We start from the raw sequence: 16,516 nt of genomic DNA, 5'->3' as shown, positions 1-16,516 counted from the left end.
AGATGCTGTTATCACTCCCATTTTACAGATGAGAAAACTGAGACAGGCAGAGGGGCAGTGACTAGCCCAGGGTCACACAGCTTGTTAGTGAGGGATATAGGTGGTATAGGTGATGGAAGAGTCAGGAAAAGGGAGAGCTCATGATAGGATGAAGTGATCAAGGATAGCTTCACAGAAGAGGAGGTAAGCAAGCTGGGCTGTGAATGATGGATGGAAAGGACTTAGAGAGTCCAAAGAGAGAAGAAGAAAGGGAACACTTTAGTGAAGTGGATTGAGTTGGGCTTAAGTGCTAAGGAAGAAGATGTCATTTAAGTATGGAGGCAGAGAGACAAATTGGAATAGTGGGGAGAGTATTGAACTTGGAGTTTGGAAGTCCAGTGTTCAAATACTGAAGCCTGTGACCCTGGGAAAGTCACTTAACCCCTTTGTGGAGGTAAATGATGGGGATGGTCTGTAGGTCCCTCCATGGTGAAACACAATGATTTCATCCATTCAAGAAAGCAGAGATTACTCCCAAGATGTAGTCTGAAGGTCATGTTTGTTCTAGGATCTCCAGGCCTAGAGATAAGGCCACCCCTGCTCACTCATACAAACAGAATACAAGAAGGCCTGGGAACACCTACTTCACTGCCCTCTTCTCTGCTCCCAGCTTTGCCTAACCATCTCAGCTCCTCCTAAGAGGACAGCTCCTTCTGAACTAGGTTATCTAAACACACCCAGCTGTATCTTTATAGTTAGACAGGAGGAAGCTGGAGGTTACAAACCAACTAAACCCAGTGGATTGAGAGCTAGAACTGGAGGCAGGAAGACCTGGGTTCAAATCCAGCCTCAGATGCTTCCTGTGTAACCCTGGACAACTCACTTCACCTCAGTTTCCTCACAAGTAAAAATGAGAAGGCTTCCAGCCCTAAATCTATAATCATTTATTTTCGCATAACTGTATCAAAGAGTCTGAATGGGCTCTCATCTCTGGTTCCATTATTTTTTCATGGTATCTACCATTTCTAATCATCATTCCTTACAAGACTTCTGAAGGAATATAAGGCACATTGCTATCTGGGAAGCTTACTCATTTACCACCTAATTAAGAAGTAGGCATTGGGTAGGATGTGGTCCCTGATGGAGCAGAGGCCAAGTGGAAGACAAATCACCCAGGGCTGTTGGGCACCAACCTTGCCCCAAAGTGGCAGTTTAGAATAGGGCAGTTTGGGTCCATCTCCCCTTCCTGAGGCTACCTGGGGGAACTTGAGCCAGTCTACCTTTCCATGTCTTAGTTTACTCATCTGTAAAATGAGAGAGAAGGACCATATGACATCTGCAATCCCTTCCAATCCCAAATTTATGACTCTCTAGGGCCAGGGTTCTTAACTTCACATCCATGAACTCAATATTTTATTTAGCTTTCTTTAGATCATGATGGTAGCATTTGCAAATACTCTGTTTCCTTTGTAATCCTATGTGTTTTATTGGATTAATTTTAAAACATGACTCTGAGAACGGGTCCAAAGGCTCTGCCAGCCTTTCAAAGCAGTCTATGACCCTAAACAGGTTGGGAACCCCTGCTCTAAGATGTCTTGAGCCAAAGGGCTTGGCTAATAAAGAGCTGTGTGACCTTGGCTCATTCTTTGCCCCTCCTGGCCCTCAATTCCCTCTTTTGTAAAGGGAGAGTGTGGGCCAGGTATTTTCTGCCTCAAAGTTCCTTGGACTCCGTTATTTTCTCTTGTTTCCAGGGTGCCCTGATGCTGACAAACTTAACTGCGTTGCACAGAGATCCCAATGAGTGGGCTACCCCAGAAACCTTCAACCCAGAACATTTTCTTGAGAATGGTCAGTTTAAGAAGAGAGAGTCCTTCCTGCCTTTCTCCATAGGTGAGCCACACTCAGTAGGAAAGGGGCCTTAGGCTAGGGGGCACCAATCTTTTTAACATGAAGAAATTTAGTAGAATCTAATTCCTGAAACCGACAATTATACAATGGTGCATATACTAGTAATATTCATTGATTGGAAAAATACATCACAACAAAATTTAAAATACTAGACCTTTACATAGCTTTTTAAATACTACAAAACAGATAACATCCCTTTGGAGTTTCACATCACCCAATGAGGTAGGTAGTATCACTGTCTTTTTTACAGATGAAGAAGCTAAAACTCAGGGAGGTTAAGTGATCTGCCCACAGTCACACAGTTTTGACTTATCCCAGATGAAATCACCCCCAGGTCCCTGCACTCTGTCCATGATGCCTCCTGGATGCCAAGGTGGGATGGGCTCAGCAAATCTCTTGAGTGCCTTTGCATTTTATTCACCACAAGAGCCCCTGCAACCATGTGAAAGCAATACCTACAGCTACTGTGCAAAGGGCCTGGCAGATGTCTGACTCTGACCACCTAACCAGACAGTGAGGGCTGGTTTGCATTTTTAGAGAACAGGAAGTTGGTTGAAGTGAGGAAAGTTTCATCCTCAGGTCCAGTTTTGCCTGATGGTTTTACAGGCTCTTTTCTAGACCCCAGAATTCCCCTAGAAGTACCCACCACCCACAAGCTCTGGTACTCTCCTCTTGGGTATCCTTGAGGGACCTTACTTAAACTTCCTGGGCCTCAGTTTCCTTATCTATCAAATGAAGGGATTGGACTTGATGACCAATGAGGTTCCTTCCAGCTCTGAAGCCATGACCCAAAAATCCCAGGAATTCCAAGCCAGAGGATCTGAGTTTTAATTATGCCTCTCCTTAGTTGTGTGACTTGCAGTGACTCACACCCTCTTTGGGCCTGTTTCTTTCATCTCTAAGAAGTGAGGGGATTGGGGTAGGTGGCCCAGAAGGTCCCCTATACTCCCAAATCTGTAATAATCTGATCCTAAGTAAATACAAAGAATTTCAGTAAGGAAAAAGCCCTTACAATTGGAGACAGCCTCTGAGCTGAGTCTTGAATGAAGTTGGGGGCTCTAATGGGCAGGAGGAGGAGAAGGTGCCCATTGATCTGGGGCAGCAGCCTGTGCTGTGCAAAGGAATGGAGGTGGGAACAACAAGGTCCTACCAGGCTGGGCAGCCTCATTTGTCCTTCTTGGAGGTGGCATGCTCACTTGTCAGGCATATCATTTGAGGGTGTCCTTCCTTCAGGGATTATATTGGATGACTCCTGAGGCATCAAATCATGTTTATTTCCTTCACTTACAAACTTACATTCATAAAAATTTATTTTAAAAATTATCAAAATATCAAACTTATTTAAAAATTAATAAACTAAAATGAACAAATTCCATTTATTTTAATAAATTTCAAAATTTTAAATAGATCTCATTTTAAATTATTAAAATATATTAAATTTTTATTAAAATTAATAGATATGTAATTTATATAGTGCTTTACAGTTTCCAAAGTGTTATCATCCCTATGGGGCCTACTTCACATCATCTCCCACCTGAACCCCTGAAAAAGGCTCCCACTTCATCTCCTTGTTTTAAGTCACGCCCCAAACCAATCCATCCTCCATCCAGCTGCCACAATGAGTTTCCTAAAGTGCAGGTCTGCCTATATTACACCCTGACCTCACCCTGCTCAGTGAGCTCCTAGGCCTCCCTATTGCCTATAGGATTGAATATAAACTGCCCTGAGATTGACTGTTCTTCATACCTGGCATCATGCTGCCTTTCCTGTCCACCACCTACTGCTGGCCTGGGTGCTATTGTGTCCACACCACCCATACCTCTTGACTCCATGCCTTGGCTCTGGCCCCAGGCCTGGAATGCCCTCCCTCCTCACTTCCACCCATCGGGATCTCTGGCTTCCTTCAAGGTCCAAGTCCAATGCCACCTTCTCCAGGAGGCCCTTCCTGCTCCCTCTTCTCTGTGTGTATACCTATTTATGAGTTTGGTATCCTCTTTCTCCTTAGAATGTAAGCTCCTTGAGGGCCAGAATCATTTCTGCTTCTTCCTTTTATCTCCAACACTTCACTTAGTGCCTAGCATATAGTAAGTGCTTAATAGTGATCTAGGCAGCTAGGTGGTACAATGGTAGAGTACTGGCCTTGGAATCAGGGAGACATGATTTAGCCTCAGACACTTATTAGCTGGGCAAGTCATTTAACCACTGTTTGCTTCAATTTCCTCTTCTCTGGAATGGGGATAATGATAGCCCCTACCTCCCAGAGTCATTTTGTGGGTTAAATCAGAAGATATTTTTAAAGGGCTTTGCCCACTTTAAAGCACTTCATAAGTGTTAGCTATTATTATTATTATTAAAGGTTTGTTCAATGCATTAATTAGCTCATGCCTCACCTGGATGTGATAATGCTTCTGCTAAAGTACTTTATAAACCTAAAATCACTAGAGATAAGTCATCTCTTGTTATTCTGGAAGATTTTTTATCTATTATTTAAAGAGGGAGGGAAGGACATGATGGTATCACTTAACTTCCCTGAGACTCACTTTCTAAATCTGTAAATTGAGAGAGCTGGATGAGCAGGCTTTCTGAGGTCCCTTTGAGTCCCTAATCTCTGATCCTCTTGGCTCCAAGGCCTGCCCTCTGTGCATTTAGAGATGAGTCTACATCATGTCTTTTCTTCCATATGCCAAAAGGAAGGTGGAAAGAGGGATGCTGCTTGCCTGAAATTTCTCAGAGAAACAGTAACAGGCTGGAACCTCAAGGGTGTTGAAAAGTCATAGGATCATTCAGTTACCCCTTCGGTTGTTTCCATGACACCAGACAGCTGGTTTGACGAGCTCTTGTCACAGCACTGAGGGGTTGGCACACAGACTCAGTCTCCTGATGGCCAGACTGCCACCCTCTCCCATCAGAAATGATGTGAGCTTCATGGGACTGGCTCCCTGGAGAAAGGAGTGAGGACAGCTCCTTTGGGAAAGGTGACCAGGTATTCACTTAGCATCCAGACATAATCAAGGCTGGTACAGAGCTAATGGGCTCTGTTCAGTTCTGTCTCCTTCTTCCTAAGCCTCCTCCTTCAAGAGAGTGGATAGCTTCCAGTCAAGCTGGACAATGACCCACTGCCCATAATAATCTTTCCTCCTTAGTAGGACCTGCCAGAGACAGGTCAGAACTTTCTCTTCTTCCTCAAGTCTTAGAGAGTGGCTTCAAGCCCTAAGAGGCTGTGACTTGCCAGACATCACACAGCTAGTGAGTGTCAGAGGCATGATCCAAGCTAGGCTTTCTGAATCCAAGATCAGAGGTTTTTTCCATGATGCTGGTGACAGCAGATCAATACCACAAGGCTGAAAAAGGCCTGACATACATTATCCCATTCAGCCTTCACATCATCCCAGTGAGGCACATACTGATATCGTTTGCATGTGACAGATAATAACCATATTAATTGTTATTAATTATAATAATATAACAACAATATTAATTGATAACAATATTAATCATAGTTGTGGTCATAGTAGTAATACTAGTACTACTACTAGTAGTAACCAAAACTGGTATTTATATAGTCGTTTAAGGTTTGTAAAGCCCTCTACATCTTTATATTGCAAGGTAGTTGCTTCTATTATGCATATTTCATACATGAGGAAATTGAGGCCTAGAGCAGTTAAGTGACTTGCCCAGGGTCACACAGCTTCTAAGTGTCAGGAGTAGGATTTAGACTGAGTTCTTCCTGACCCCAGTCCTACAGTTTATGCAATGCACCTGCCTGGTTTAAATTCAGAGAATGGCCCTGCTTTTCCTGAAGCTACACAGAAGCAGGATCTTAGATCCAGACCTAGAAGGGCCCTGGGAGGCCACATCATTCAACTCTATCATTTTACAGATGAGGAAACTTGGGCCCAGGTTAAGTGACTTGTCCAAAAGCCACCCTGCTGAGAGGCATTCAAGGTGGGACCTGAACTCAGGTCCTCTGCCTACAGATGCAGTATTTGAACTGTAGGAAGTCTCTGAGGTTGGCAGCAGCATGGCATGGTAGATGTGATGTCTGAAATAGAGCAAGGAAGATGGGCTCAAATGCCATCCCTGACTGTTATTAGCATTGTGGCTGTGGATAAGTCACTGAAAAGGTTTAATGCTCATCCCAATGCAGGGATTCAGACCAGGCCCTGGAGACCCCAACCCCAACCCACTGCCAGGACCAAGTATTAGTGGATTTTCTCCTTTCTCATCTCCTTCCCTTTCAGGAAAGAGGGTGTGCTTGGGAGAACAGCTGGCTAGGACTGAGCTCTTCCTTTTCTTCACTTGCCTGCTCCAGAAATTCACATTCCAGGCTCCTCCAAACACCCAGCTGAGCCTGGACACCCGATACGGCTTAACCACCTCTCCTGCCTCCTACCAAATCTGTGCCCTTCCTCGAGTGATGTAGGCCAAGCTAGGCCTATAGGGTGGTCTTCCACAGGACAGAGGGAAGGACCTGGAACCATCCTCATCCTCCAAGGTCACCCACCCTGCCCTTTGCTGTTTGAGTAGAAAGGGAGAGAAATCAAGGAAAAGAAAGACAAAAGGAGGGTACCTGTAGCCCAGTTTGAAGCTTCCTGCCTTGAGAAAGGAGAGGCATTAACTCCATCCAAAGGAAAGCACAAGGATTCCTTGCTGGACTTGGAGTCCAAGGACCTGGGTTCAAACCCCAGCCCTGCCAATTACTAGCTGGGTGACCTTGAGCAAGTCACTTGATTCCACATCTAAAATGAGGAGGAGGGAGATCTCTAAGGTCCTCTCCAGTTCTAAATCTAAAACCTTGGGATGCTTTGAACAGAGAACCAATGCTTTCTTTCTGCTGCCTCAATCAGTGGGGCCAAATTTTTTATTTTCTGGTTTGGTTAATTACCTGTTTCTCTCCTGCTCTTATAAATCATGCAATGGGTGTGATTTGAGGAGGGTTCAGAGAGTTTACATGAGTCACAGGAGGCATTAACAGGTTACAGAGGATGATCCTTGGAGATCCTTACAGACTGTAAGCTCCTTGTGGGCAGATGCTGTTTTCTTTATGTCTCTGGATCTACAGCATCCAGCCCAGCTCCCGGCATGGAGAAAGAACCCAATAGATATTGAGGATTGTTTTGTCTCTAAACCACTCACTTTCATATTCATCATTTCCTTTGACTTCCACAGTGTGAAACATTAATCCAGCAGCTGATGAGTTGGGTTCCTTATTCCTATTAAAAATCTTGTTACAGGTGATAAATCATAATTACTCCTCTACTAATTACACTCACATAGAGCTAGGAATGCCCACACATTGAGTAGTGCTAATCTGTTAAAATTCCTGTAAAGGTTCCCTATTCTTTTCAGAGATCCTTACACAAGGTAGCTTTCCAAGCTGATAATGGAAACTCTTGGAATAACCCAGCCAATCAGAAAATGCAAATGCCCCTGTGAATCAATATGATTAAGGTTCCTTATTTACTATTTAGATTCCTCTTTCTAATGTTCCTCCATTAGACCTATAAAAATGCTCTGTGAGTCCACAATGAGGTCCTTGTACCAAATGAGGTGGTCTCAGACCCATTTTATTGGCAAATTGCTACCCATTGCTAATAAACCAATCATGTTTGGAACTCATTTGCTTCAGTTTCTATTATTTGCAAATTTTAATCTGACAACAGCAACCCTCTAAGGAGAGCTGGAGTAGGCTCAGTTTATTGATGGGGAAATGAAAAGGAATTTACTAAATCAAAGTCCGAAAATGAAAAAAAAAATTTCTGCCAGTCTTTAGAGGTAGAACCCACAATGGCAGTCCAAAGTGAGTTCATATTTTTCTGAATACCTTTTCAGTTAACTTTAGTTCAATGAATTGAGTTCAACTCTATAAGCACTGATTAAGCACCTACTATGTGATAGCCGCTGCAGATAAAGCATCAAAATCAGAAACAGAAAACAGTCCATGTTGTTGGTTGTCTGTGTCACTCCCTCGACAGTAGTCTACAAAGTGAGGTCTGTGTCTCCCGAGGGCTTCTCCACATGATCATTTAGGACATGGAAAGAAGATATTGGGACTTCCATCCATGTTTTTTACTTAAATTTTCAAAACAAATTAAGTTTTCCAATATTTAATATATGAATTGAGTCTGAGAGGTAACCTCCTCCCTTGGTATTTAGAAATGAGCTTAGAGATGCTCAGAGATGAGCTGGAATCACAATACCAAGAGAGTTAAGCTATCACAGCTCATCTGCTTTCAGTATTATTCATTTCCTCATCAAATCAAGCATTTATGAAGCAGGACTATGTGTATTAGCAGTTACTACTGTGCTAACTGCCATTAAGGATTCCCAGAACTTGTCTTTTTGAGTTGCCATATTTTCTAGTAACACTGGACCCAGAGTATGCAGGAGGCCCTGAATGTGTGAAGGATGAAGCCCCCTGAGCTGACGTAATTTGTTGTTTGTATCTAAAGGTGGACTCCCTGTGAGTCCTTTGGAGTCAAGACAGGTGGCAGTCAGTCTGCATAGGCTGAGAAAAGTGCTTGTGTAGCTGGAACCCTTGCAGATAAGCAGACCATCACATCTTCATGGTCTAGCGATTCCCAAGGGAAAGAATGTTGCTTTTGCCATTGCCTTGTCCCTCCCCTTTGGGAGGGGCCTTGTCGTTTTCACACCTTTACTGCACCTTTCCCTCCCCTGTGCCATGCCTCTTCAGGTGGAGATTTTTGTTTTCTTCTCTTCTCTTTGTTATACTATCATAAATGTGCAAACTTCTGTATACATTATAAATTCTTTGGGTTTTACATGCATGGTCATTTCTCTTGTAATAAATCTAGCTGCAGTGCAATGTTTCATGGACTTACGATATTGTTTTTAGTAAATGGTGGCAGCAGTGGGCTATGATGAAAGTGACGCAGACTCACCAGAGGCTTCAGATTTCCTGCCAGGCACCAGCACGGTTTTGTTGTTGATGTTTGTTTGTTTAATGGTGCCTCCCCTGTGTCAGATCTCTGGTTTGGGGAGTCTCACTTTTCCACTCATATCTCAGATTTCTCTGTTTCGGTTGAGTTTCTTATTACAAGAAATCAGGTTGTCTGCAGCTGCAGGGAGACAGGTAAGGTTCGTTTGTTTTGGTTTGTCTTATTTTTTAAGGGTATACAGGTGAAGCAGATTTGAAGGTCTGTTCTGGATAATTGGGCTGGATAATGATAATGGTTATCCTAGCTAGGACAACACTAGGCTTGGTTGTCACCAGCTAAAAGACTCTGCCAAAGAGAGCTGTGGGAGGAGCTCTTTTTCTGGGGTTGTCCGGCCCGAGGGGTAGCCGAAGAAGGCTAGGTTTTGGGACCCTGTGTGTGGGGGTGGCCAGCAGAAGTGTAGTGGAAGGAAGCTTGATAAAATTAAGTGCTCTGGTTCTTATAGATATCTGATTGATAAAATTTTATATGTGGAATATAAAATTTTACTTTTTTTTTTTACTATTGTTTCTTTCTGAGTGAGTGTTCCCATGGGTACTAAAGTATCCAAAGATAGCTTTGTCCCCCCAAATGCTGTAGCTATATGGCCCTGAATTGGCAGGAAGGTCAAATATACAAAATTTTAAACCTAGGCTAGCAAAGGACTTTTAGCACTCCTGAAACGGCTTTCAAACACCTATTGCCCCTTATTATTTAAGGGGAAAGACCTAAAGACTTTCGAGGGTAGATAATAAAGGTTTTGTGTATTTATGTGTGTGCTGGTGTGGCTGCCATAATATAACTTTTTGATCCACCATTCAAGAGAAATGCCACAGAATACTCAGAGGGAATGTGAACCCGAACTGTTACTAGTGGAGATCTGTATCTGGGAAAAAGCCAAGAAGCCAACCTTAGTATATCCTAAGATAGAATCCTTCTGGCTTAGTTTTCCCATTGTGTGTGTGTGTGTGTGTGTGTGTGTGTGTGTGTGTGTGTATATATATATGTATATATTTGTATGTGTATGTGCGTGTATGTATATATGTATGTGTAGATATGTTTGTATATGTATATATGTATGTGTATATTTATTTGTATGTATATGTGTGTGTGTATACACACACACACACACAACACCACACACACACACACACATATATATATATATATATATATATATATATATATATATATATATATACACACACATATATATTTTGAATAGGGATGTTTCCCACCTGGCTATTCCTGAGTCTGGCAATGAGGTAGAATTGTGACTGCATGATTTGTTTTCTGTTGTTGTTGGGAGCTGGGTCCCTATGGAAAATCTTAGTGACTTAAGGGGTCAGTACATACAGAGGCTTGCCCTGGGACAAACGCTCCCTTGACTTTTGCCCCAATTCCTGTTTGTTCCCAATCATTGGTCCCAAGTCCTTACTTGTGATCAGTCTTGAAGCCAGGTGGCTGACTCGTGGTAGACAATACTAAGAACTGAGCAGGAAAACAATAGATAAAAACCTGGGCATTAAAATTACTTTCCCATGAGAAAAAGATGATCTCTAGCTGCTTAGTTTGTGTATGTTATTAATAGCACTTCGCAGAACTTGTAAATCATTTCTCACGATATGAAGTTGTTTTCCTATGAGCATATAATGAGAAAACTCCTGAAATAAACTAGGCTTGAGCATCAACCTCTAAGACTCGCCTAGCCTGGCTTTCCTTTCTCCTCCTTTCTTCCCACCGCCTCGCCCCACACCCACACCAGCTGCTGGCAAGCTGTGACACTTACCTAAAATCAAACAGAGCTAAGGATGTTTTATGTGTTTGAGTCTTCAAGGACCAGTTTGATGTTATAATCAATTCCTTGCTTTTACCTTTTATAGCAAATTTCTATCATTAGAGCAAGTGGTCACAAGAAGATATGAGTACAATGCAAGTATGTAAGATCTTACTGTTTTCAGTCTAAATGTGTAGTCATTTCATATCCTAAACAAGTTAGTAAATTAGTACTCGGGTTTGTCATTTGCCTAATGCTTACATAGTCATGTGTAAGATTAAATGCCTGAAATAGCTCATTCTTTCTGAATAATTGGACCAAGTAAAAGAAGTTTGTGAAAAAAAAAAGATTAAAACACAATATTAAATCATTATCCACTAGACTAAGGATGATGTGCAAAATGCATATGTGTGAGATCTGAGCTATTCAGCACAGAATTATAATCCTTTCTATATCCTAAATAACTTAATAAATGAGTATTTGGCCTAGTCATCTGCCTGTTGTGCTCTCTCTCTCTGTGTATGTGTGTATATGTGTGTGTGTGTGTGTATGTGTGTATATATATGTGTATGTATATATATATAAAAAATATATTATATATATATGTGTGTGTATATATATGTGTATGTATATATATATGTATATATATATATATAAAAATATATTATATATATATGTGTGTGTGTGTGTATATATGTGTATGTATATATATATAATATATTATATATGTGTGTGTGTGTGTGTGTGTGGAATATTTATGTTATACCAATGGAAAAGTCCATTTTTGAGTATATTATTTAATGTGGAAACAAGATCTGACCATAATGCATGCCCTGTGGTACAAGCCTGTTATAAATAACTTATTTGATATGTACTGTTTTAAAATTGATTACTTCAGTGGCATCTTTGCTATAATTAAAGTTAACTTGCTATGTTTAATGTAAGAATTTACTTTAAAATAAAATTTAAAAATAAGATATAAAATAAAATAAAAAATCATAGGTCATCTTCTTATAAAAAAGTGTTCTATAACCTATGTTTTTATTTGAGGATTAAAATCCTTATCTGTCACTGCTCCTCATGGGGGTGGAGGGAGAAGGGTGGAATTGAATAATTTATTCAATTAATTCAAGGCGGCTCTCTTGATGTGTTAAGTAATAAAAATGGTAAAAATTCTGAGGAAACAACAAGACCGTATAAATATATATAATTTGAAAAAATGTAAGAGTTCTTGCCTTCTGAAGTATTTAAAATATTTAGTTTATATCTCGATATCTTACATATATTAATGTAACAGTAGGCCTTTGGGTTGTTGTTAACCATGTTTATGTCAGGCAAGGGATAAAGGGAGAAACAGCATGGGGTATTTGCAACCTAAATCCTTTGAAGTTTCAGGTGAACTGAGGGCTCCAAATTAGATGTCCACTTATAGCTCTATTGTTAATAAGATCAGAACTATAAGATTTGAGCTGTTTCTCACAACAACACAAACTAGTTATTAAAGAAGCAAATTTTGAAAGTTTGTGCAAATCTGCATTGAGATCTGTTTTGTAAGAGATTCTAGCAGGAACATCTGAGGACTCTCTTCAAAAAACTTGCAAGCAGAATGGAAAATCCAGTGGCCAAATCCAACAAGATGGCACAGTGGATAGAGCTCCAGTCTTGGAATCAAGGAGACCTGAATACAAATTCTGAATCAGATTTTATTTATTTATTTATTTGTTTATTTATTTATTTATTTATTTATTTATTTTGGGTGAGGCAATCAGGATTAAGTGACTTGCCCAGGGTCACACAGCTAGTAAATGTTAAGTGTCTGAGGCTGAATTTGAAATCAGGTCCTCCTGATTCCAAGGCCAGAGCTCTATTCCCTGCGCCACCTAGCTGCCCCTTGAATCAGATTCTTGCTATGTGTATGACCCTAGGAAAGTCACTTAACCTCTATTTGTCTCAATTTCCTCATTTGTGACATGGAGATAATGATTGCACCTGCCTCCCAGGGATGTTGTAAGGATCAAAGGAGACAAAATAGATGAAGTGCTGTATAAACCTTAAAGTGCTGTCTTGTCATAAATGCTTATTTAAAACACTTATTCTTATGACCATGTTACTCTGCCTCTCTTTGGTTGGTCCAGTCTCTAAGAACCTTCCAATTGGGAACTCAATGATTGTAATATGCTCTCTCGCCCTTGCTGTAGGGCTTTTTCTATTGAGATTAAGCTGCAGCTATTAACCAAGTCCAAGCTGTGTCCTGGGAGGGTGTGGGATTGTTTTTTAGCAGTTTCATGAACATGAGCTTGATCATTTGTCCCCCAAAGTTCAATGACTATCTCTACCCACAATTCCAGTTAATTGGCCATTCCTATAATTCTTTTTTTCATTGTGAGTTAAGTTTGCCTTAAATGTTTTAAAGGAATGCATTCATATACCCAGGACCAGTTCTGTGTGATACTGCCAACAAATCAATATTTCTCTCATATTTTAATATAATGTGACCTTCCATCCATCTAACCTTCTTTCATATAATCTTCCACAATGCAGAAATGCTCTTACCTGTGTCTGTTACCTTGGGTACAATACCTATTGTCTCTAACACTGAGCTGGAGAATCTAGAAATAAGGAACATATGATTTTACGGGCATAAAATGAAGTCTCTGTCTTCCCTCACATTTCAGGGCAATCAGTGTGTTTGCAAGTATAGCCCAGAGGTCCAACCCACACGGGAAACTTCTCACTCATCTGGCTGATTGGCCCACCCAGGTGGAACCTAGAAGTCATTATCTGGTGCTCTCCAGGAGTAGCCACCTGCTCCCATTATAAGCACACATCCTCAAAGGCTTTAAAAAATAATGTTATTTTTATAATAAAGAAGATGGGGAGACGTTGCATCTGAATCTATAAAGAAACAAGAGACCTTCAGAGACCTGGTCAGAGATCCTCTTCTATCTAATAGGACGTTAGGACAGTCTCAGAGTGAAGGCACTAAGATTAAAAATGACTGGGAAAGGATTCTGGCTCCCCCTCCCCACGAGAGAGGCCCATTTTCTTACGCCTCCCTCCCCTCCACGTATTACGATCCGGTAACTCTGGGATCCTTGATGTTCTCCAGACAAGACCCTCCGTCTCCTGACTCCAGGCATTTTTGCTGGCTGTCCCCTAAGCCTGGGAGTCTCTCCTATCTCATCTCTACCTCCAGGGTTCCTTTCCCCGTCATAGTGCCTTCTCTGGGAGATCACCTCCCAATTTATCCTGGAGAAATCTTCTCTATATATCAATCAAAAAAACCCGATACCTTGCATAGCGGTTTGCTTGCTTACAGCCTCAGGAGACTGTAAACTTCTCACAAGCCTTTCTTTGTGTCCCAGCTCAGCCTGGGCCTGGCCCGCAATGGGGACTTAATAAATGCAGGCTCCACAGAAGGACGGGTCCCAGTGCTACTCACTTCTACTTAGAGGATATCATGGATGCAATATTGGTTCTCATCATCACTGCTCTTAGCTCTGCTATTCCCAGTTGTCTGTCCCTCTTCTGACAGATTAGCTAATTACCTCTGGTCCAGGCACAAAGTACTGTTTGGAAGTTAGGTCAGTCAATAAGCATTTATTAAGTGCCTGTATGTGCCAGGCATGACATCCTCATGTTCTTTCCCATCTTGAGGGCACTGAACATCTCTGGCCTACTTCAGCTTTCTGGTGTTTCACACCAAGATATGCTCAGCAGCCAGCAGGGTCTCTGTCCACGGGGCCTCTTCAGAGGGCTGCAGGGACTGTTTGTTTTTCCTCACCACTCTCAAACCGGTTATTGTTTTCTACTCTAGGTCAGGTCACAGCCAGTTGCTGGCTACATAACCCCACTTTCCCCAGCACTTGGGCAAGATGCTTTTGTCTCACATCATCGCCTGCCAATAGAGACTCGGGGTTCAGGACCATCTTTCTACCTCCGATCTTCTCCTGTGGGCAGCTGGACTCGGTTATGCAAATTATCCCAGCCAGCTTCTTGAAAGAGCTTTAAGGGGGTAGGAAGGTGAGAGGCAGGATGGGAGCCTGCCGCAGGGAAAGGGTCTAGTAAAGCAGAGGGAGATGTTGTAGTACTAGGATACCATTTTTTTTCAAGTACATTGAATTTTGGGGGCATAGTAACCCTATATTCATCTCTATAAAGCACTTTTTTTTTTCAAAGCCAGTCTGAGACACTTACTAGTTGTCTAACCATGGGCAAGTCACTTGACCCCTATTCACCTCAATTTCCTCCACTCTAAAAGAGAGATGATAATAACACTTACCTCCCAGGTTGTTGCGAGGATCCAGTGAGGTGATAACTATAAAGTGCAGTAGCTGCCACACAGTAGGCACCACATAAATGTTAGCTATGAAGAAAGCAAGGGGCTGCACCAGGCTCTCGAAATTTCTTTCAACTCTGAGACTTATTTAATTCTATCCCCAAAATAATTTGCATTAATGTCATATGGTTGAGGTTGACAAAATGTCTCCATTGCAAAAGTCCTTTGGAGCTAAGTAGTATGAATAGTATCAGCCTCGTCTCCCCGATGACAAAACTGAGGGTCAAGAGCATTAAGTGACTTGACCAAAGACATACAAATAGCATACGGCCAAGCTTAGATTTGTATTCAGGCCACTGAACCAGATACAAACATTCCTTCCACCATGCCAGGCTACCACTACAGAGCTCCAGGATTGTACTTTAAGCCGAACCCCTGGGACCCAGAAAGGCACAGCAGCTGGAGGTGGGTGTATTATTGCTGCATCCCAACATTAAGCCTTCAGTAACCAAGGGTTAGGAGGATAAGGACAGGATTCCTCTCCTCCAAAGGTGGGTCTCAAAGCCCAGCTGCCTGTAGTGCTGAGAAGCCCCACGATTGGCTATTAAGCCCTCATCCCATCTCACCTCACTCAGTTCCTAAGAGGAATGGAGATGGCCTCAGGCAGCCAGGGAAGGTTTTACCCTTCCTGGCTCAGGCTGGGTTTGGTTTGGTTCCAGATGTCCTATTTGTTCTGCTCTGAAAAGCTCAAAGTCTTTGATCATCTCTCTTCCACTCACCTCTCTTTTTTTTTGGAAATAGAGGAAAATTTGAAGTAGGCAAGGAGAAAAGCTTTAAGACGTAGTGGCCAGTCCCCAGGGCTTGGCTTGTCTCACTAATGGCTTCATACGCAGCCTATTCAAGCAGTCACTCTTGGCAGAAGACTCACTGCATTGTCCGAAGATAGAATCATAGACACAGAGCCCCAGAGGTCCCAGGACTTAGCACAGGCCTCCCCATGGGACTTAATAAATGCTTGTTGAATTGAATTAAGGTCATCTAGTCCAACCCGAAACAGAAAAGCAGTCTCCACAATTAGCCTTTAATAAATATTTGCTGACTGACTGACTCCCCAACATGCCTGAGAAGTGGTCATCCAGCTTCTGATGGCAGACGGGAATTTAAAAATACTTTGAAGGAGTGCTTAGCATAGTGCCTGCTCCATAGTAGGCACTTAATAAATGTTTATTGTATTTAATTGCTGGTCCAAGATTATTTCTGTGCCAGTTGCCATGCCTCACCCTTCTGGTCTCTTCTATGCCTTCAACGATGGAGAACCCACCACTTCCTAAAGTAGCCCTTTCCGATTTCTTGTAGTATTGCCTCTACTACAATTTAGAGAGCAACGAGGATGATGAAGGGCCTTGAGTCCACATCGTATGAGGACTAGATAAAGAAACTAGAGATGTTTAGGCTGGAGAAGAGAAGACTTGGTGGGCACACGATAGAGGTGCCATACAAAGAAGCAGTCAGACATATTCTCTTTGCCCCCAGAAGCCAGAACCAGGAACAAATAATAGAAAAAAGTAAGGAAGGCAATTAAGGCTGAATGTCTGGGCTAAAAAAAGTCCTAGCCATGAGGGCTTTCCTCATATGCAA

General features: G+C 42.0%; 1 protein-coding gene across 2 annotated transcripts in view; it reads left to right on the top strand.

Moving 5' to 3' along the window:
* LOC110212942 (cytochrome P450 2J2-like) overlaps window positions 1-7,506 on the top strand; it is a 36,587-nt gene extending 29,081 nt beyond the window's left edge. The window contains exons 8-9 of one of the 2 annotated variants that reach the window (XM_020993115.2): window positions 1,731-1,869; window positions 6,129-7,506. In XM_020993115.2, the coding sequence (XP_020848774.1) occupies window positions 1,731-1,869; window positions 6,129-6,310 (321 nt within the window). In that variant the 3' untranslated portion in view covers window positions 6,311-7,506. The remainder of the gene's footprint in view (window positions 1-1,730; window positions 1,870-6,128) is intronic. The other variant, XM_020993116.2, reaches the window with a different exon arrangement.
* The last annotated feature ends 9,010 nt before the right edge of the window (window positions 7,507-16,516 follow it).

The sequence above is a fragment of the Phascolarctos cinereus genome, unplaced genomic scaffold (genome assembly GCF_003287225.1).
Source record: "Phascolarctos cinereus isolate Bilbo 61053 unplaced genomic scaffold, phaCin_HiC Scaffold_5;HRSCAF=322, whole genome shotgun sequence".
NCBI lineage: Eukaryota > Metazoa > Chordata > Mammalia > Diprotodontia > Phascolarctidae > Phascolarctos > Phascolarctos cinereus.
This window is presented reverse-complemented; position numbering and strand designations above follow the sequence as displayed.